Genomic DNA, 21,038 nt, shown 5'->3' with positions numbered 1-21,038 from the left:
CAGCCTGGCCACAAAATTAGTAAATGGCTCAGTGTTTCCTTGTGTAATCCTAGTCATGGGAAACTCTCTCTCTTTCTTAGAGGCTATAACCTTCCAGGCGGCAATAGCCATTCCGGCAATCAAGACATAATCGGCGGCCGAGTACTGTAATTGATTTCCTGTAGCCTCAAACTGCCCTGTTCCTGTAAATCGCTGATAAGCCTGGGGGGCCTGAGCCCCCAGCCCACTGGTAGTGCTCTTTACCCTCTGAGAAAATTCTGATACCCAAATCACATTCTGCCCAGGGGTAAGGCAGGCTCTGGCTAAGCTCTTCCAGTCATTAGGAGTCAGAACGAACTGACCACTGAGAGTCTCAAGCATGGCTATGACAAAGGGTGAATTGGGGCCGTGCTTGGTACAAGCCTCTTTGAGAGTCGCTACTCTCTTCCACTCTATGGGTATGTGGCTCCTCCGAACCCCACCGGGGACACTGGGGTCCGCTATTTCTAGCACAGGAAATGTCCCTACGTCTTCTCCATTCTCTATGGCCTTTTGTATTCCCTTTTCCAAACTGGACTGTGGCCCTAGACCGTCTGACCAATGGAGCATGCTATAAGGAGGCGCAGAGGGAAGACACGGCGTATTCTCCCCTGCCTTGCCTTTTCCATCTGCTAGATGGAGCTCCGAATCTATTTTTTCTCTACACTCCTTAACTTTCTGCTTGCCAGGGTTCTCCCCTCCCCTCTCTCCGCTTCCACTCTCATTCCAATCCCGCCCTGGTCTCTCCGGCCCTTCCAAAAGTCTCTTAATCACACTGAATATCAGGAAATCTAAATCCTCCAGCTCCCCGGGGCATAGTTGCTCATAAGCGGTCATTTGTTCTCCGACCGCTCCCCATCTTTCTCTTGATATTCCTGTCTGCTCGAGCCAAGGAGAAACTTTCCAAATCCTTTTACAAAATTCTCGGAGGTCATTTAACTCTATAGTGACCCCCGCCTCCCTGCATTCCCTGTAAAGTATCTCAGCCCAGACCTCCTGTTCCTCTGGCTTTATTACTGGCAATTGATTCCCCATCCCTGCCCTTTTCCATTCACTCTTTCTCTCCTTCCGAATCTAGGATTCGGGACTTGCGTCTTTCACAGCCCCTTCCGGGTGTTCCCAGGCACCCAGGATATCTGCGCTCCTGTCCCCTGTTCGGAGATGCCAACTGCCAGGCCTAGAGGCCTGTGGGCTACCTGAGTCTTACCTTACCTCTATCGGAGGTCTTCGGCTGGCCAAACCGGATACTCGTATGAGAGAAGAGACCTATCAGAGTTGAACAAGGGTTGAGCTTTATTCAGGGTTCTGGTTACAAGTGCAGGGGAATTCTTCCTTAGGAGGGAGAGAGAAAGATCTCCCAAGGAGGCAAAGATCTTACAATAAGAGATTGGAAATAGAAGTGTAAGTGGGGAGAGAGGGGGAGGGGAGAGCAGAGAGAGGAAAAGCGGAGCCGTCTGTCCTGTCCGCTCCGCGCCCCTCCCGCCTGAGAGAGCTTTCAGGCTTTCCTGACTCCAATTAAGCTCTCCAGCCGCATAGTTTGCATCTGAATACCGTGCCTGTTAGGTAACAATGGGTGTGCCCAGATCTGGGACAATCTCGAGGGCGGGGAGAGCTCTCTCCCATCACGTTTCTCATGGGAAGAGGCGGAAATACATGAGATAGCTCGGTTCACCTCGATTCCCAGTCGTTTCCTGGGGGGCCTCGTGAGAACTCTAAGATTTAGAAGTTCCCACCTTTACCCGCCCGAGACTGTCCACATGGAATTGAGCTTCCATCCCCAGCAGGCAGTAACTAAGGTATTTCCAACTTAGGGCTCTGAATATAGAGCAAAGCCTAAAGAGAATTTTGAGAAATGTAAAAATTTGTCTCTGACATCCCCTTACCTCTCTTTTATCCAGCTTCTCATTTCAAACTCTCTCCAACCCAAAACCCTAGCTACTCAGGATCCATGTGCTTCTTTCTCTGACTCACTCAGTGTCACTCCTATTCCTCTGGCACCGTAGCTCACCCAATCTGAAACCTAATTAAACCTATTTATGTGGAAGATTTAATAGTTCAAAGGATCTTCATCCAAAAGTACTTGCATTTTATTTTTTAAAGGACTGCTTAGCTGAAAGGACTAAATAATTGGTCTAATTTCAGACAATATTTTTTTAAAAGTAAAATAAAAATGAGAGCAGGGAGGTTAGGCCAATTTTTAAAAAAATAGCTTTGGATCTTATTTAGGAGATTTCGAATGTTCCAAGGCTTGATGCAGTTAGCATGATGTCACCCACAAATTGGATAATCTGAAGAAACTTATCAAACGTAGGAATTTCTCCTTGGACTTTTTATTGATATCCTCCTCCACAAAATTGGCAAATGCCTTTTGTGCCTTCTTTTGATACTAATGTTCAGGAGTCTTTAAACTAGGTCTCTATTATTACATCTTTTTAAGGAACCTTTAATAATTTTGGTGTATGAAGGGGAAAACAACTTATGAAAGAGAACCTTCAAGACAGCATTTTATTCTATTAATTCAGATGCTTTTTACAGACAGTAAGCAACATGCCTAGTGAGATGTCACATTTTCTACATCTTTCAGTCAGTTGTATGTTGGCAAAAATGTGGGCATCTGTGCAGTGTCACTTGCTAAAGCCTGCCTGTTCTCTACTGATACTTTCCTCACCGTGTTATGTAAATGATTCTTAGCAAAATTTATATAGATAGGAAATAGGCATAAAAGTGTGGATGTCGTTCATGCTTTTTGGTATTAAGAAGGTCCAAGTTTTTTTCTGTACCTTTGGTGTCCTTCTCCGCTAGATGTCTTGTTGACTAGATCCCTCAACCCCTCACAGTTGTTAGCTTCTTGTGTACATTTAGTCTAATTCAGCTGCTCTCTTGCTCTCTTTAAAGCTATTTGTGCTTTCTCTATAATCACATCTGGAACTTTTTAGCTTGCAAGTGTGTTTGTTCTACTTTCCCTGATGGTGAAAAAAAAACTTATTATAAACGTCTTGAAGATTTTTTTTTCTTTTGCTCCTTTATTCTTAGATACCTTTTGATTTTCATCACTTTCATTTCTGACTAAATGCCTCTCCTTGCCCTACCCAGGTAGTCTTTTTTAACAAAAAATAAAAAAAGAAAGGGGAATCAAATAAAGCACCTCAGTAAAGTTAACAACATATCATTTAAGTCCACTAGTATATGAAATACTTCACACTCATTGTCTTCCAACTCTCCAAAGAAAAGAGGAAGGTGCATTTTCTCATCTCTCCTCTAGAGTCAAGGTTAGTGTTTGTAATTCCATAGCAAAGAAAGAAAATTAGTCACTGAGTGCTCTTCCATGAATTCATAACAAAACTGTCATTGTCGATGTATTTTTATGGCCTTCTAACATACTTAAGGTGGTGGCTTCGTCCAGCCCCTCTGAGTCTCAATTTCTTCATCTGTAGGAATATATGCAGTAATATATCTGTAATAATGTGTGTAAAATGCTTTGTAAACTTGAAATATTTGTGTAGATTTCAATGATTACTATAACCTTTCTTTTTTAAAATTCCGATCTTAACAAATATGTAATAAAATAAACATTTCCATGCGCCTTGTAGAGAAAGGGAAAGGACTATATGTGAAATTGTGAATATTTAACATGTAGAGCAGGGGTGACAGTCCCCATTGAGAAGGCAAATTCTAACAGTAATTAGAAGTCAGTATATGGCCTGCATGTATCCTTATATGTGGTTTAGTTGCCCCGTTTCTGTTTGAATTCAATACCACTCATGAAGAGATTACTTTTAAAATATATAATAAATTTAGTATGTAACTTTCAAAGTTACCTTATATGTCTTATTTCTTCTTTTTTCTTTTTTAGGTGGGGAGGAAAAGAAGGTAGAAATCCTATTCCCTAGCACCCTTTTTTCCTTTAACTTCACCTATTCTCTTTCCAATTTCGTTCTTAAATACCCTTGAACATGACTTTGCTTTATTGGGTGATTCACCGAGCTTTCTTTTTTCAAAAAATTGTTTTTATTTCATTAAATATTTTTCAATCGCATGTAAAAAAAAATTAAGTTTTTTTAAAATTTTGAGTTCCCAATTCTCTCCCTCCTTCCCTCCACTCACCTCTCCTTGAGAAAAGTAATTATATGTTGATTATACACGTGAAGTCATGCAAAATATATTTCCATATTAGCCGTGTTACAAAAGAAAATGCAACTAAAATGAATCAATAAAAACAAAAGAGTAGAAAACCAGTATGCTTCAGTCTGCATTCCAAGATCATCAGTTCTCTCTCTGGAAGTAGATAGCATTTTTCATCATGAGTCCTTTGAAAATGTCTCACCAGGCTTTCTTAAAACTGGTTTTACTTCTATTTTGTAAGGCAATTGCTTTTAATCTTTCTCCCATTAGATTCTGTAAAGAGTTTGTGTTTTAAACTGGCGTTGCCCTTGCTTACCATATGTCCTCTTGGCATATAAGTGCTAGCTGACCAAGGCACTTTATAGGCTGTTTTGGCTTCCTTGTTATGATAGTTGATGTACATTGGTTAAACTTCTGTCTGAAATTATTGTCTGTGCTTTTTTCCCATCCATATCTCATTTTTCTTCTTTAATAATTTGTTTGATCAGGTCATGTTTGAGTTGTTTTAATTGCATGTCATATATTTTTCTCATTTTCATTTTAGCTTTATACTAATTTTGATCTTCACTTTAACACATAAGGCATCTAATGCATGAATTACTGAATGAATTGCTTCCTGTTTGTTTAAAATGTAATAAATGTCATTTTTGTAATGTTCTCTGATGCTCACTGTATCATGATATATGAGCATGAAGCTTCTTTGTAATCTACAAGCCTTTGACCTCTTGCTTGTTCCTGAGCCATGTTGCCAGTATATTTTTGGCTGTCCTCACCTTTCCATCTTTGAATGGAAGTTACTAAGTATCAGAATCTAGTTTTCTTTAGTTTGGAAGGTCTTGTCACCTTCTTATTATAATTTTTCTATTTCATCTTCTGTAACAGATGTTGGCTTATAAACCATGCAGCTATTTTTGAGGTGGACATTTTGCAAATATTTATTATAGATACTTCAATGTGAGATCACCAAATGTCCCTTGAAATTATGTTGTTGTCTTTGGGGGTACTATACAATGAAGCCAATTCCATCAATATCTTTATTTGCCTTTCCTAGAATGTGTGAGCCATCCTTTGATTTTTTTCTCTAAAATTATTTCTTTATTTTTAGTTTTCAACTTTCATTTTCCACGAGATTTTGAGTTCCAAATTTTCTCCCCATCTTTCCCCTTCCTCCCCCACCCCTAAATGGAATGCATTTTAATTATCCCTTCCCCTAATCATCATCCCCTCTTATCTCCTTCCCCTTTACTTTCTTGAAGGGCAAGATAGATTCTATCCCCCACTGCCTGTATATTTTATTTCCTAGTTTCTATTTTTTAACATTTGTTTTTAAAATTTTGAATCCCAAATTTTCTCCCTTCTTCCCTTCCCACCTACCTTCATTGAGAAGGCAAGCAATTCAATATAGGTTATACATGTGTGGTTATGCAAAACACCTCCATAACAGTCATGTTGTAAAAGACTTAACTATTTTCCCTCTATTCTATCCTGCCTCCCCCGCAATTATTCTATTTTCTCCTTTGATCGTATCCCATTTCTAAAGTGTTTGTTTTTGACAACCCCCTCCCCCAATCTGCCTTTCCTTCTGTCATCCCTCCCCCCTTTTTCCCCCTTCTCCCTACTTTGCTGTAGGATAAGATACCCAATGGAGTGTGCATGTTACTCCCTCCTTAAGCCAAATGCAGGGAGAGTAAGGTCCACTCATTCCTTCTCACCTCCCCCCCTCCATTGTGAAACCTTTTTCTTGCCTCTTTTATGTGAGATAATTTACCCCCATTCTACCTCTCCTTCTCTCAATATATTCCTCTCTCATTAATTTTATTTTTAGATATCATCTAAAGATAATCATTTTTAGATATCATCCCTTCATATTCGACTCACCCTGTGCCCTCTATGTATCTCTCTATTTCCTCTAACTGCCCTAATACATGAGCTATAAATATCATCTTTACACATAGGAATGTAAACAGTTCAACTTTAATAAGTTTCTTCTGATTTCTCGTTATGCTTCTCTTGATTCTTGTATGTGAAAGTCAGATTTTCCATTTAGCTCTGGTCTTTTTATCAAGGATGACTGAAAGTCCTCTATTTCATTTAATGTCCATTTTTTCCCCTGAAGGATTATACTCTGTTTTGCTTGGTAAATGATTTTCATTTTAATCTTAGCTCCTCTGCCCTCTGGAATATTATATTCCAAGCCCTTTGATCCATTAGTGTAGAAGCTACTAAATCCTGTGTTATCCTGATTGTATTTCCACAATACTTTAATTGTTCCTTTCTGGCTGCTTGCAATATTTTCTCTTTGATCTGGGAACTCTAGAATTTGGCTACAATATTCCTAGAAGTTTTGCTTTTGAGATCTCTTTCAGGAGGTAATAGATGGATTCTTCTAATTTCTATTTTACCCCCTGGTTCTTGATAATTTTTTGAAAGATGATGTCTAGACTCTTTTTTTGATCATGGCTTTCAGTAATTTTTAAATTACTCCTGGATCTATTTTCCAGGTCAGTGGTTTTTCCAATGAAATATTTCACATTGTCTTCTATTTTTTCATTCTTTTGGTTTTGTTTTATAATTTCTTGATTTTTCATAAAGTCCTAAGCTACCATTTTCTCCGTTCTAATTTTTCAGGAATTCTTTTATTCAGTGAGCTTTTGAACCTCCTTTTTCATTTGACCCATTCTGCTTTTTAAGGCATTCTTCTCCTCGTTTTTTTTTTTTGGACTTCTTTTGCCACTTGCTTTAGTCTATTTTTTAAGGTGTTTTTTTCTTCAGTATTTTTTGGGGTCTCCTTTAGCAAGCTGTTGGCAAGTTTTTCATGACTTTCTTGCATCACTCTCATTTCTCTCTCTAATTTTCTTTCTACTTCTCTTACTTGATTTTCAAAATTCTTTTTGAGGTCCTCCATGGCCTGAGAACAATTCATATTCCTCTTGGAGACTTTTGATGTAGGAGCTTTGACTCTGCTGTCCTCCTGGTTTTATGTCCTGATCTTCCTATTCACCAAAGTAAGATTCTATAGTCTGAGTTCTTTTACCATGTTTACTCATCTTCCCAGCCAAACACTTGACTTTCTAACTCTTTGTCAAGGTAGGACTCTGCTTCTGGTGGGGGTGAGAGTAGGGGTAGGTATACTGTCCCAGGCTTCAGGGATTTTGTATCAGTCACTTGATCTCCCACAGTCTATGGACCTAGAGCTCCAAAAGCAGCCTCTGCTGCCACCTCTGGCCACTGCTACCACCACCACTGTCCTAGATAGCCCCAGCCAGACTGGGTGCTTTTCTTTCACCCAGGTCCCATAGAGTTTTCCCACTGGCCTTTTTGGCATTTGTGGGTTGAGAAGTCTGGAAATTGCCACAGCTGCCAATGATTGAGTCCCCTGAGACCGGCTCTGGCCATTTGTGCCTGTGCAGCCCACGCTGGACTGTACTTCACTCATTGCTCAGTGCAAAAGACCCTTCCTATTAACTTTCCAGGTTGTCTTGGGCTGATTTGTTTCACTGTCATTTTGTGGGTTTTGTAGCTCTAGAATTTGTTTAGAGTCATTTTTTACAGGTATTTGGAGGACTTTGGGAGAGAGCTCAGGGAAGTCCCTGCTTTTACTCCGCCATGTTGGCTCTGCCCCCTCCATCCTTTGATTTAACTTTGTCTTCCTCCTTTCCTCTGATTTAAATTAGAGCTAGGATGCAAGATTGATACCATTCAGTTCTTTCAGTAGTATCTTCACTGATTGGGCAATGGGGAAGGATCTCATGTTTAGAGTACCAACAACTAAATTAACATTTATAGGTGGTCTAAAATCTTTGTGATTCTTAGCATCTTTGCTGTTTTCAACCACTCCACCACTGAAGAAGCAGAAAGGTATTATGCAGAATTGCAGGTAATTTTGTATTTTTCTTTATTTCAGTGTCTGCTCTAGTCAAAGAATTCATCATCCAGATAGCCAGACTACTAGTGATGAGCCTTTCTGAATTAGCTCGACTAGTCTTCAAAAAAGAAATTCACTCTATGTTTAGGACCATATTCAGCTTGATACGGGACCTGTCAGGCTTTTGTTTCATTGACATGGCCTTTGAGAATTCAGGATCATCTTAGCATAGCATAGTTGTAGAGACATTCTCAAATATACAAATGGATTTGTGATCTCATCCATTTGGGAATTCCCCCTAATGGTACAGATTGCAGCACACCTATGCTTGCCTGTCTTATGGGACTTGTTTTATTATAGAGTTCCTCATTGATTTACCCATCAGGAACTTCCCCATTGCCTTCTGTGCAGTATTTTAGTTCTTCAAAGGCAATGTTGCTCAGTATTTTGTTGCTATGTAGCAATACCAGTAAATTGTTACCATTGAAAAGATTGGCCTTTGCTTTTAAGGAAGCTTTGAGTTAATAAATGAACTTTATAGTTTCCCCCAAGCAACTCAGTTTTCCTCCTTCTCTTTGACTCTTAGCCTTTCTAATTTTCTTGGGCTATTGTACTCTCTGTTCCAGATACACAGTGTCAGACAAACTGTAGGTGACCATCCAAATGCATGCTGAAATTTGAGCAATAAGCATTCTTTATCCACTTAGTCTTTCCTGTATAGATGGAAAGGTTAAACTCCTTTGAATTATTACAGATTTCTTTCAAGAGGCTCTGTAGTACCTTGGGGATTGATACAATCAACACAGTGTCCATAATGTTGAGCATTTCCAGGACCTCCCTGTTTATAGAGAGTCCCTCATTGACCCTGTACTCTGGTTAATACTGTTGGCAAGCATATATCTCCCTCTTTTATACTTTACTTGATGTTTATTTTCAGTAGGTCATTGAAATGACCCACTAATTATTCTAGTTGTTATATCTTCCAAGGAATCCTGAATGATCTTTATGTATTGAGGAAAGACAGCTTGCTATAAAAGAGCCTGTAAGGCAGCTTTTTCTTCTACCAATCCAATGCTTTTTAGTAATTAACAAACAGTAAGCACAGTGGAATATTACATTTTCTCCATCTTTCATTTATTTAAAAGTAATATGGTATAATCAAAGCCAAAAAGACTAGGTTTAAGTCTTGCCTCTGATATATACTGTCTGTGACCCAGGCAAATCACTTAACCTCTCAGTGCTCTAGGCAATCTCAAACTTTAAGTTACAGAGAAGGTGCCAACTTGTGTTGGTAAAGAGAATTTCTTCAGTGGGGAACTTCTTATACTAATGACATGACAAGTACAATTTCTATCCCTGTCCCTATGCTTAACTCTATCCCTTCAGATATTTGTGACATGATAAAATTATTGTCAAATATCACTTATCAAAAGCCTTGTTGTTTCCTACAATTTTTTTCATTGGGGTTGCTTTCAATTTATCTATAGATGACTTTCATAGAGATGTTTTCTTTTACTCTTTCTTATAATGTTTGATATTTCTTTCCATGCCATTATTATCTTTTTCAAATACCTTCTATATTTGTGCCTTAGTGCTCTTGCAATTGTGTCACCTCCAGCACTATGTTGATCTCCTTTATATATATATTTTCCCAATCTGGCCCCTTTTCCCATCTTTAGTGTGCTTTTTCTGCTGTAGATTAGTGCAGTCATCAGCGTGCAAAGATCATCGTATTATCATGAGGATCTTTTTAAAAAATATATTCATTTTATTTATTTTTAATGTTCCATAATTACTACCATAAAACTTAGATTTTTTTCCTCCTACCTAACCCCCATCACTCCCCCTCCCTCCCCAAGACGACATACAATTCTATATAGGATCTACACATACGTTCCTATTGAATACATTTTCATTATAGTCATGCTGTGTAGAAGAACTGAAATAAATGGGAGAAATCATATAACAAACCAAAACATAATACACACACACACACACACACACACACACACACACACACACACACACACACACACAAAATGATCTACTACATTCTGCGATTGAATTCCATAGTTCTTTCTCTGAATGTGGAAGGCATTTTGCCTTAGAAGACCATTGGGAATTTTTTTTTTTAATGTCCTTGCATTGCCATGAAGATCCAAGTCTGCCAGAAAAAACTCTCACACACTGTGGTCATTGCTGTGCACAAAGTTTTCCTGGTTCTGCTCCTTTCAGTCAGCATCAGATCATATAAGTCCTTCCAGGCCTCTCTGAAGTCTTCTTGTTCATCATTTCTTATGGTGCAATAGTATTCCATTACATTCATATACCATAATTTATTGAGCCATTCCCCAATTGATGGGCATCCCCTTGATTTCCAGTCTTTGGCCAGCACAAAGAGAGCTGCTATAAATATTTTTGTACACCTGGGACCCTTTCCATTTATATGATCTTTTGGGATTACAGTCCTAGAAGCGATATTGCTGAGTCAAAGGTCATAAGGATCTTTTTTCAAATGCTTATCAGTAGTATGGAAATACATAGTATCCAAATTTCCCATCAAATAATATTTCTTGTATTTCTCTGGGCGTTTAATATAATACAACTTCCTCTACCAACTCCACTTATGAACCATCTTCCCATTTAGCTGCAACTTCCTTCTTCCCATTTCCTTTATAGGAAGAATGTCAAGGTTCAGTGTGGTTCAGCACATCTAGCAATATATCCACTCATTGGTCATTGGACAAATATCTCACATTAGAGTACCAATAATCAATTTGAAATTTTTAGTCAGTCTGAAAATTGTAATTCTTGGCATCCTTTGCACCCTTTCCTGCCACTTTGCTACTGTCATTCTTGATGCAGAAGGTGGCTACACAGGACTTTGTTTCCTGCCAAGCATGAAACTGTGGCCAAAAAAAAATAATCAGGTGGGTTCTAAGAAAATAGACTTGGTTTCTTAAGGTGTGCTATAGAAATGTTTCCATTGCGGTAGATCCTTACCTAGATTGCACTCTGCTGGCCTAACCTTCAAGATCCCATGGTTGCCCTCTAAGTTGTAACGAAACATTATGGAGGTACTAGATTAGAAGTGGAGAAGCAGATGGGTAAAATCAAAACTTAGAAACAAATGTACATAATAATCTAGTATTCTGTGAACTAAGTACATCAACTACTGGAGAAGACTTAGAGGAGAGGATTCAAAGTGAAGAAAGCAGAACTCAAAGCACAGCGACTGCAACCGTGTAAACAGTGGAGTGTTGTTCAATGTTAGTACTGCACTGTCGCATGTAAAGTATATCTCTCCTTTCACTTAACAGTTGAGAAAGAAACATTTGGATGAACACACTTTGTAAGTGGGTTCGTTTTGTTATTGTATCAAGTGTGTGTTGTATCAGAACAAAATATCTGTTAACAAATAGCAAAAAAAAAAAAGAAATGTCTCTCTTCAATCCTTTCATAATGTTTTACATATTAGAAGTTGTATTTGTACTTATTTTTCCATTGGATATTTCAGTGTATTGACTCTTTTCTAATAACACAAGATTATGGTGGTTTGTATCTTGGGATATGTGAAATAGGCAAAAGCCTAGGGTTTTTTACTGCAAGTTTCTGCAGAGCCATTTATGAGTAACAGAAATTATGCATTAGATCACAATAAGGGTTCTAGGCAGAGATAACTAAACAGCAGAATTTAAGAAGCCTTTTGCTCCCTAATAGGGAAGATGAAACTATTTCTCTAGTATGCTCCATAAATGCTTGATGCATCATGAATGTTGATACACAAGTCAAGGTTATATTAAAAATGAAATTGGTGGCATCAACACACTCTGTTTCTGTTTTTCACTCTCTCTCCTCTATATGTGTGTACACACAGATACATACTGTATCCAAGTATATATGTATGTATATATACATATTTGTTTTATATATGTATATATCCTTTCAGAAATAAGATTTGAAGTAAACAGTGATTTTTAAAAATTAAATTATTTTATTTGTTTTCAGTGTTCTACAATCACTTCCATATATCTTAGACTTTTCCCCCTCCCTTTCCCTCCTTCCCTAGTCCTTCCCTGAGACAGCATGCAATTTTATATAGCTTCTACACATACATTCCTGTTAAATACATTTGCACCTTAGTCATGTTGCATAGAAGAATTAAAATGAATGGGAAAAATCATAAAACAAAACAAAACATAATACAAAAGAAAATGGTCTGCTTTATTCTGTGACCAAATTCCATAGTTCTTTCTCTGGATGTGGAAGGCATTTTGCATTGAGTCCATCAGGAATTTTTTAAGTCTTTGCATTGCAATGAAGTACTAAATCTACCAGAAAAATTCCTCACACACTGTGGTTGTTACTGTGTACAAAGCTTTCCTGGTTCTGTTCCTTTCACTCAGCATCAGTTCATATAAGTCTTTCCAGGTCTCTCTGAAGTCTTCCTGTTCATCGTTTCTTATAGCACAATAGTATTCCATTACATTCATATACCACAATTTATTCAGCCTTTCCCCAATTGATGGGCATCCCCTTGATTTCCAGTTTTGGCCACCACAAAGAGTGCTGCTATAAATATTTTTGTACATGTGGGACCCTTTTCCATTTTTATGATCTCTTAGCGATACAGTCCTAGAAGTGATATTGCTGGGTCAAAGGGTATGCACATTTTTATAGCCCTTTGGACGTAGTTCCAAATTGCTCTCCAGAATGGTTGGATCAGCTCACAGCTCCACCAGTAATGAATTAGTTTTCCAACTCTCCCACATCTTCTCCAACATTTATCATCTTCCTGTTTTGTCATATTAAGCAATCTAATAGGTGTGATGTGATACCTCAGAGTTGTTTTGATTTGTGTCTCTAATCAATAGTGATTTAGATCATATGACTATAGATAGCTTTAATTTCTTCCTCTGAAAACTGCCTGTTCATATCCTTTGACCATTTATCAGTTGGGCAATGACTTGTATTCTTGTACATTTGACTCAGTTCTCTATATATTTTAGAAATGAGGCCTTTATCACAGACACTAGTTGAAAAAATTCTTTCCCAGTTTTCTGCTCCTCTCTTAATCTTGGTTACATTGGGTTTGTGCAAAAACTTTTCATATTTAATGTAATCAAAATTATGCATTTTGTACTTCATAATGTTTTCTATCTCTTGTTTAGTCAAAAATTTCTCCATTCTCCATAAATCTGATAAGTACACTGTATCTTGCTCCACTAATTTGTTTGTAGTATCAGTCTTTATTCCTAGATCATGTACCCATTTGGACTTTATCCTTGTGTATGGTGTTAGGCATTAGTCTATGCCCAGCTTCCGCCACACTGTAAACAGTGATTTCTAAGAGCAAGTTCACCTTCATTTGTAAAATTGTATGACATTTGTTAAAACTTTGTTAGTACTTACAGAGGAGTGTACAAGCTTTCAATATATTTATATTGTATATAGTATATCAGTGATTAGTGATTAATTACTCCTTTACAAATATACAGAATATATTTATGGTATTCAAGATAATTTTCTGCCATGCCTATGATGTCAGACTTTGTACTAAATTATTTATTTATTGCATTGTATTACCCATTTTATTGCTTGATAGATCATTTTACACCACAGTCTTACTGTTGTAGAGCGGAAAAATATCTCTTCAGCCGGCCTGATAACCTCTAGAAAGGGTAGCTTGTTTTTGGCCCAATTTTGGCATGGTCTGGTAGTGTTTAAGGTTTTCTCAGACATAGCTAAATTACTTTTTCCCATACAGCCATGGGTTTTGAATGCAAACTTAGTTTTTTAATTGTGTGTACTTCATGTCTGTTTCTCTGGTTTTCTAATTGATCACATTTGTATGTTTTATTCATTCCTTCAAATAACTTGAGAAGAAAAGGAGAACTTTTGGAAATGTTTTATTGAAATTTGAGGCTCTAGCCTTTTAGTGTCAAAGAATAGTTAAAAGGGGAAAAAAAGGAATAGATTTCTTAACTGAATTTCTTTAACCAAGATAACCTTTCTGAAGCCTTTCAGAATATTTAGATTTTTATGAAATATTAACACTTTCTCTTATATAGGCATTACCATTTAGATCTACTATTGTCATATTACTGAAAAAGTGCCCTGGTCATCTGTTTACATAATTCTCGAACTTTTATTTTGATGATATATTATTTCATAATATATTATATTATTAATATAATAAATTATATTATACTTTATATTGATGATGTCTCTCTGAGACATCATAGAGTGGTGGAAAAAGTACTAGACTTGATAATCAGAAGACCTAGGCTCTAATCAAGATTCTGATATATACCAGCTATGTGCCCATATCTTTTTACCACTTAGCCTCCCTCTGTTTCCTCATCTATGAAATGGAAATAAGTTTTCATAAGAATGGCTTTGTAAACCTAAGAGCTGTGGAAGTAAAATGTTGTTATTACTATTGTTATCTGTATTTTCCAAAATTATGTTCTCCCTCCCCATGTCTACCTACCAACTTCTGTTCCCTCCTTTTTATCCTAATTATATCCCATCTTCTACAGGAAGCCTTTCCCAATCCCTCTTAATTGTAGTGCTTTCTCTCAGTTAATTATTTCCAATTTTTCATATATGCGTATATATGTATATGTTTGTTTTCTCCTTCCGTTAATATTTTGAGCTTCTTGAAGGCAGAGACTGCCTTTTACCTCTGTATCTTCAGCAGTTAGCACAGTGCCTGGTATATAGTAGGCACTTACTAACTGTTTATTGATTGATCAATTATTAACAATCACAAATTAAATTACTTGTGATTTTTATGATTTTGGGTTTCCATTTTAAAAGTTGTATACATTAAACTCTTTCTGATCTCTTAAAAATGGTCCTTATTCACATAAATCTAAGTTATGCTTTCTTTCCCCCCTTAAAAATACATTATTTTCTTTTACTACAGGTACTTGCATTTAACTCTACCAACTGAATTTTAATGAGAAGAATCCTGGCTATCACTCTGCAGAGTTTTCAGCTGGTTTCTAAAGGAGGAGATTAATTGCAAGGAATGGAACTGGCTCACAGCTTATTACTGAATGAAGAAGCATATAATCAGCTTGGGGAAGTTCAGAAGGCAGAGTTTATTTTTGAATGGTTGAAGTTTTTAGAGAAGCTTTTACTTGCAACCAACAGGGTATGTACAATTAAGAAAATAGTTAATTTTTTTGAAGTTTTCAGCTAGTCCTTTCTTGATATTTTTACTGTTAACTCATGGTCATGTATTAACCAAGGCCATTTGTTAGGATTTTTATATTAATAAAATAAGTATATAGTGGGCTGACCGGAAAAGGAAGGATTTTCAAATAGTGTCAGGGTGTCATCCAAATACATATTTCTCTGAGTGGTTATAGCTCTGAATATTTCTTCAAGTATTTCTAAGAAGATACACTCTATTAAAACTCGTTTTGACGATATAGTCATATTTTTCTCCCATGAAAAGAAATTCATTTTAATATTGTAATTAGTAGATGGTTTGTCATATAAAAAGATAGAAAGGAATAAACCAGAATTTTAAAATTTAATAAAAAAAATTTAATATGATTTATCACTTGCATCTCTTATATTACTCCAAAAGTCTTATTACAAAGACCTTTTGATACGTACATAGTGAAGAATATTTTCACAGGAATGCTTCTAGTGTTTCTTTATTATTTTTGATCATATGGAAGATCCTTCTGTTTGTATATTGTAAAATATTTTCGGCATTTAAGTAAGAGTTTTATATTTTATCAAAGGCTTTCTCAGTATGAAATAATATAATTGTGCCTTCTTTATTTTTTCTCTTGTCAGCAAGATTTTTTATATTAATTGTTTTTCCTAATATTAAACCCATCCCGTTGTATTCCATTCATAAATCATACTTGGTCACAATGGGAATCTTTTTGGATATACTGCTATGTATTATTTGCAAGTATTAGTATTTTTAATGTTGATATTCATTAATAATATTGATCTATATTTTGGGGGGGGTTCATGTTTCCCTTTCTATGATTATGAATTTGACAGACATGAACATTTTCCTTTTAAAAGGAGAACATTAAAAAGACTGCATTTGTAATCCTGAATCCCATCACATATAGCTTGAGTGTTTGGGGGGTAGATCTTAACAGTGTAATTTCTTTTACCAGAGGCAGCTAGGTGAAAGAGCTAGAGATCTGGGGCTGGAGTCAGGAAGATCTGAGTTCAAATCCAGCCTCACACTCCCTAGTTGTGTCACTTTGTGCAAGTCCCTCATCCTATTTGCCATGGTTTCCTTGGTTGGAAAATGGGAATTATAACAGCACCTACCTTGCAGGATTATTGTGAGGATCAAATGAGATGATACTTGTCAAATGCTTACCATAACCCCTAACACTGAGCACTGTATTGATGCTTAGTTCTTCCTTTAGTCCCCCTCTCCCTTTCACTTCCTGCTCATCTCTTCTGATCTTCCCTCATCTCTCTTTATTTGACTGTTTAATGTTTTATTGACTCTCTTTTCTTCCTTTTTTGGTGTTGCTAACAGTACCTCATACTCCCTACCCAACTTTCCTCCCTGTACCAAAAAAAAGTCACGTTCCCCCCAAACACACACACATTGGCTTTGTCTAAAATTATATGTCTTTTATCTTGTAGTCCACATCTCTAGTCCATCACTCCTCTACCAGAAGATGGGATCGTGATCATTTTTACAGTCATGATCAGTCATTCCATCACCGAGATGTTCGGAGCAGAGTTTTTTAATCTGACCAGGGTTTTCCTTTTACGTTGTTGTGGTCATTAAGTAAATTCTTCTCCTGGTTCTACTCATTTCATTCTTCATAAGTACGTATAAATCATTCCAAGCTTCCCATGTCTCTCATAATGTTGTATGGCAGAGTAAGGTTTCATTACATGCTATGCCACAGTTTATCTATTTCCCAGTTGATAAGTAGTCTCTTAGTTTCTAGTTCTGTGCCACAACAAAAAGTACTGCTGTAAATATTTTTGTACATAGAAGTCCTTTCTCTTTTTCCCCTGTTTGATCTCTTTGATTTCTTTGGTATATATGCCTCGTTAATGGTATTTCTGTGTCACAATTTAGTGACTTTTTGCATATATACAAATTATTTTCCAGAATGGTAGATCATTTCACAGCTTTGTGCTGTAATTTCTCCCTTTATTACATTAAGGTCTACATAGAATCTCTGCTTTTCTATATTTTTACACAAAATAACATAAAAGGAGCAAGATTGTAGAAAGTATGTGAAAGATATGAACTGAACTGACTCTAAATAACTGAAATTATTTCCTAAAATAAGTTGTTAGGAGGTCAAACTAATCGCTGAAGGCTGTTTTCAGCCTTATTTGAAGTCTACAACAGGTAGAAATAGTCTTATGCCTCAGTCACCCTCCTTTTTGTCCTTTTACCCCTAGATACTATTTCCATTTACCCCTTTTTTTCTCTTCAATCTCCCTAACACATTCTTAGGAAGGATTTAAGAAGTTAATTCACATTAAGGCAAAAATGATTGGTTAAGAATTCAGTTGTTGTAACTACTACATTTTGACCAGAGATACAGTACCTTAAACCAAGGGAATAAGTATATAATTGTAGAATTTCAAGCTTCCACTTAGCAAGTAGCGAGCTTTCTTTCAGTAGCAGGGCCTTCTTGGTGTCCTTGAAGTTATACTGTAGAGAACTATACAAGGTCTCTCTACTTACAATGTTTTTGATATCACAAGTACAAACAGAGGGAGAGAAAAATAGGCATTGACTTCAAGGTAAATAAATTATACCAATAAGAATATATGTTAAGTCTCAAACTTTAAAATGCCTTGTTTAGCAAAAATGGGGTACTTAGCCAATGTATTAACAGATCACAAAGAGTGATGTATACCAGAAAATGCTTAGGGGATATGTAGGGGGTAGGGAGGAGAATCTCGTAAGAGTATGGGTATAATTGTTGGTGGAGTTGTGAAGTGATCCAACCATTCTGATGAGCAATTTGGAACTATGCCCAAAGGGCTATAAAACTTTGCTTACTCTTTGATCCAACAATACCATTACTAGTTATACCAAAGAGATCATAAAAAAGAGAAAAGGACCCATACGTACAAAAATATTTATAGCATCTCTTCTTGTGGTGGCAAAGAATTGGGAATTGAGGGGGTGCCTGTCATTTGGGAAATGGCTGAATGAGTTGTGTTATATGAATGTAATGGAATATAATATTGTGCTATAAGAAATGATGAGCAGGAAGATTTCAGAAAAGCCCAGAAAGACTTATATGAAATGAGTGAACTGAGCAGAACCAGGAAGACATTGTACACCATAACAGACACAGTGTGTGATGATCAACTCTGATAGACTTAGCTCTTCTCAGCAATACAGTGATCTAAGACAATTCCAAAAGACTCATGATGGAAAGTGTTATCCATGTCCAGAGAAAGAACTATGAAATCTGACTGCAGATTAGAACAAAATATTTTCACTTTTTTTGTTTTTTCTTTCTCAAGTCATTGATGACTTGCACAATCTTTGACAAGGGCTCTCCAAACTGGGAACAGAAGATCAGGGTGCAAATTGTGACCGACGCTCCAGGAGTTTGTTTGTTAACCCTAAATATGTGTACACAATAGGAACAGGAAATACACCTTGTCTGCATTTTTTTTGTAAATAGAGGCTCAGAGTTTGTTGTATTTTCCAATCAATCATGCTGCTCACTAACTGTCCAGAATAGAAACCTTTTGCTTCTCTGGGCTTGTGGACAAGTGGAGGATCCTGCCTCAGGAATCAGGAACTAGGTTTACATTAAATTGCGTATGCAGTTAGTCAGTACAAAGACATCTATATTTCTTAAGGACTGTTGTAAACTTAGAAAAACGAAGTATTTTCTAATCCAACTACCAATATTCTAAGCAACCTGCAGTTTCATTCTTTTTTTGTTAAGTGAGATTGGAATTAGTTAGTATTCCTAATCTCATTGATCAGAAATATAATAGGGATGATTTCTGCTCTGGTATATTTTGTGTTAAATGATTCTGAGGTCCTTTCCAAGTCTATGACTCTTGACAGGTGTACATTAGCTTTGGGATAAGCCATCTAAGACTCATTGTGTATGAATGTAGTGAATCCCTCATGGTAAATGTTATCATGCTTTAAAAAATGACTTAATAGAGACTTCATGAGAATAAAGGGAATCAGGTTTTTAAGAAACTTAGGTATGTCCTTTAAATCAGCTTGCCATTTGCACATGTCACACATCACGTGGTCTGTAGGACTGCAAAACCACTTTCCTTTTAATTATTTTTTACTTACAAGTGGACAACCATGAAATATGAGCAACAGACCATGAAGACTGAGTCTCCCTGAAGAGTGCTATTGTAATCCAATAAAACTTACAACAAAAAACATTTCTCATAGTTTTTCCCTTTTGTTCTGATTCTTCTCTCACAGCATGGCTAATGTGGAAATATGTTTAACATGATTATACATGTATAGCCTATGTCAGATTGCTTGCTGTCTTAGGCAGGGAGGAGGAACAGAGGGAGGGAGAAAATTTGGAACTCAAAATCCTGCAAAAATGAATATAGAAAACTGTCTTTACATTAAATTGGAAAAAATAAAATGCTCCTAATGTGTATTTAAATTTATAAAAGTAGTAAATATCCTGAATTAAGAAAAATAAGAGTTTACATACTATTACATTGACTTTGAATTGTTTTTTTTTAAATTCATTTCTAGGCTGACATAAGAGAGAAACAGAAGAGGATCATTGAACAGCTTGTATCTCTGTTAAATAGCTCTCCAGGGCCACCTACCCGAAAGCTTCTTGCTGAGAACCTTGCTATCCTTTATAGTACTGGAGATACATTTTCTGTTTATCAGACAATTGATAAATGTAATGAACTCATTCGTAGCAAAGATGATTCTCCAAGTTATCTTCCCACAAAACTGTAAGTTGAATATTACGCAACATGGAGCAGACTGCTAGCATATGTCATGCTTTGTAAAATGCCTAAATTTGTTTGATTGAAAAATGAATTCAAAAGTAAATGCAGATTCAAATGTACATCCCCCTTTTAAAAAACAATAGTTGCTTAAGTATTTCATTGGCTTCATTTCAAAGTTCAGAAAATGTGCTGTTTTCTTATATTGTGTCTAACATATTTGAATGACATGAAGTCTGGATCTGGTGTATCTGTATAGCAATTAAAATGCTCAGCTGATTTCTTGGGGAAGGAGCAGTTTGGGTAATTTGCTTACATCTTGGAAGGACAGTAACTCTTTTACATTTAGTAAATTATTTTCTTGATTTCAACAAATTCAACCAGTTAGCTAAAAAAAATACTCCTATAAAAGTTTCTGAAAATGACTAGTTGACCATTCCACTGATTCCTGCCCTTCTTCCCCCAGCCAGAGCAATCATGAGCTGTTACTGAAGTGGAAGAACTATTTTAAATTGTTTGCTGTGGTAGTTATCAGAGAATACATAGTTTATTACAGAATTGTTGCCCAGACAACTCTCAGATTTTATGAAGAACATGAAGTTCCCATCAACTTCTTATTTTCCTTCAGTTTACATTAAAGGCCAATTTTTATTGACCACCTAAGAAATGATGTACTAGAAAGTTATTTTACATAATTAAATGTAGATGTTTTTAATTTTTTGGAGCTAGAAGATTAAGATCATCTATTTCATTCCCGTCCTATTATACATGAATAAACTGAGGCTCAGGGACATTATGACTTGCCCAAGGTCACACAGTTGGGTATTGTCAAAGCCAGCACTAAAACTGTGGTCTAGAGTCTGTTGCTTTTCCTACTATATAATGAGGCCACAAGAAAGGAACATTAGAAACCTAAGTTCATAGAACTGAAATTTGTAGTAACTGAAAATTGGCTGCGTACTTCTTTAAAATCATAGATTTCTTCATTTGTGAAGTGAGAAGATTGAACTAGATAATATCTAAGGGTCCTTGTAGCTCCAAATTGTGACCGATTCTAATCCTAGTCTTTGAACATATAATTTGTTATTGCCGT

The 21,038-nt window shown here is 36.5% G+C and overlaps 1 protein-coding gene across 5 annotated transcripts in view; it reads left to right on the top strand.

The window, feature by feature from the left end:
- Positions 1-21,038, top strand: part of HEATR5A (HEAT repeat containing 5A) — a 191,993-nt gene that overhangs the window by 28,014 nt on the left and 142,941 nt on the right. For all 5 annotated transcript variants that reach the window (XM_072622526.1, XM_072622524.1, XM_072622523.1 and 2 more), the window contains exons 2-3: positions 14,937-15,167; positions 19,740-19,951. In XM_072622526.1, coding sequence (XP_072478627.1) covers positions 15,042-15,167; positions 19,740-19,951 — 338 coding nt within the window. In that variant the 5' untranslated portion in view covers positions 14,937-15,041. The remainder of the gene's footprint in view (positions 1-14,936; positions 15,168-19,739; positions 19,952-21,038) is intronic.

This window comes from Notamacropus eugenii, chromosome 7, assembly GCF_028372415.1.
Source record: "Notamacropus eugenii isolate mMacEug1 chromosome 7, mMacEug1.pri_v2, whole genome shotgun sequence".
Taxonomy (NCBI): Eukaryota; Metazoa; Chordata; class Mammalia; order Diprotodontia; family Macropodidae; genus Notamacropus; species Notamacropus eugenii.
This window is presented reverse-complemented; position numbering and strand designations above follow the sequence as displayed.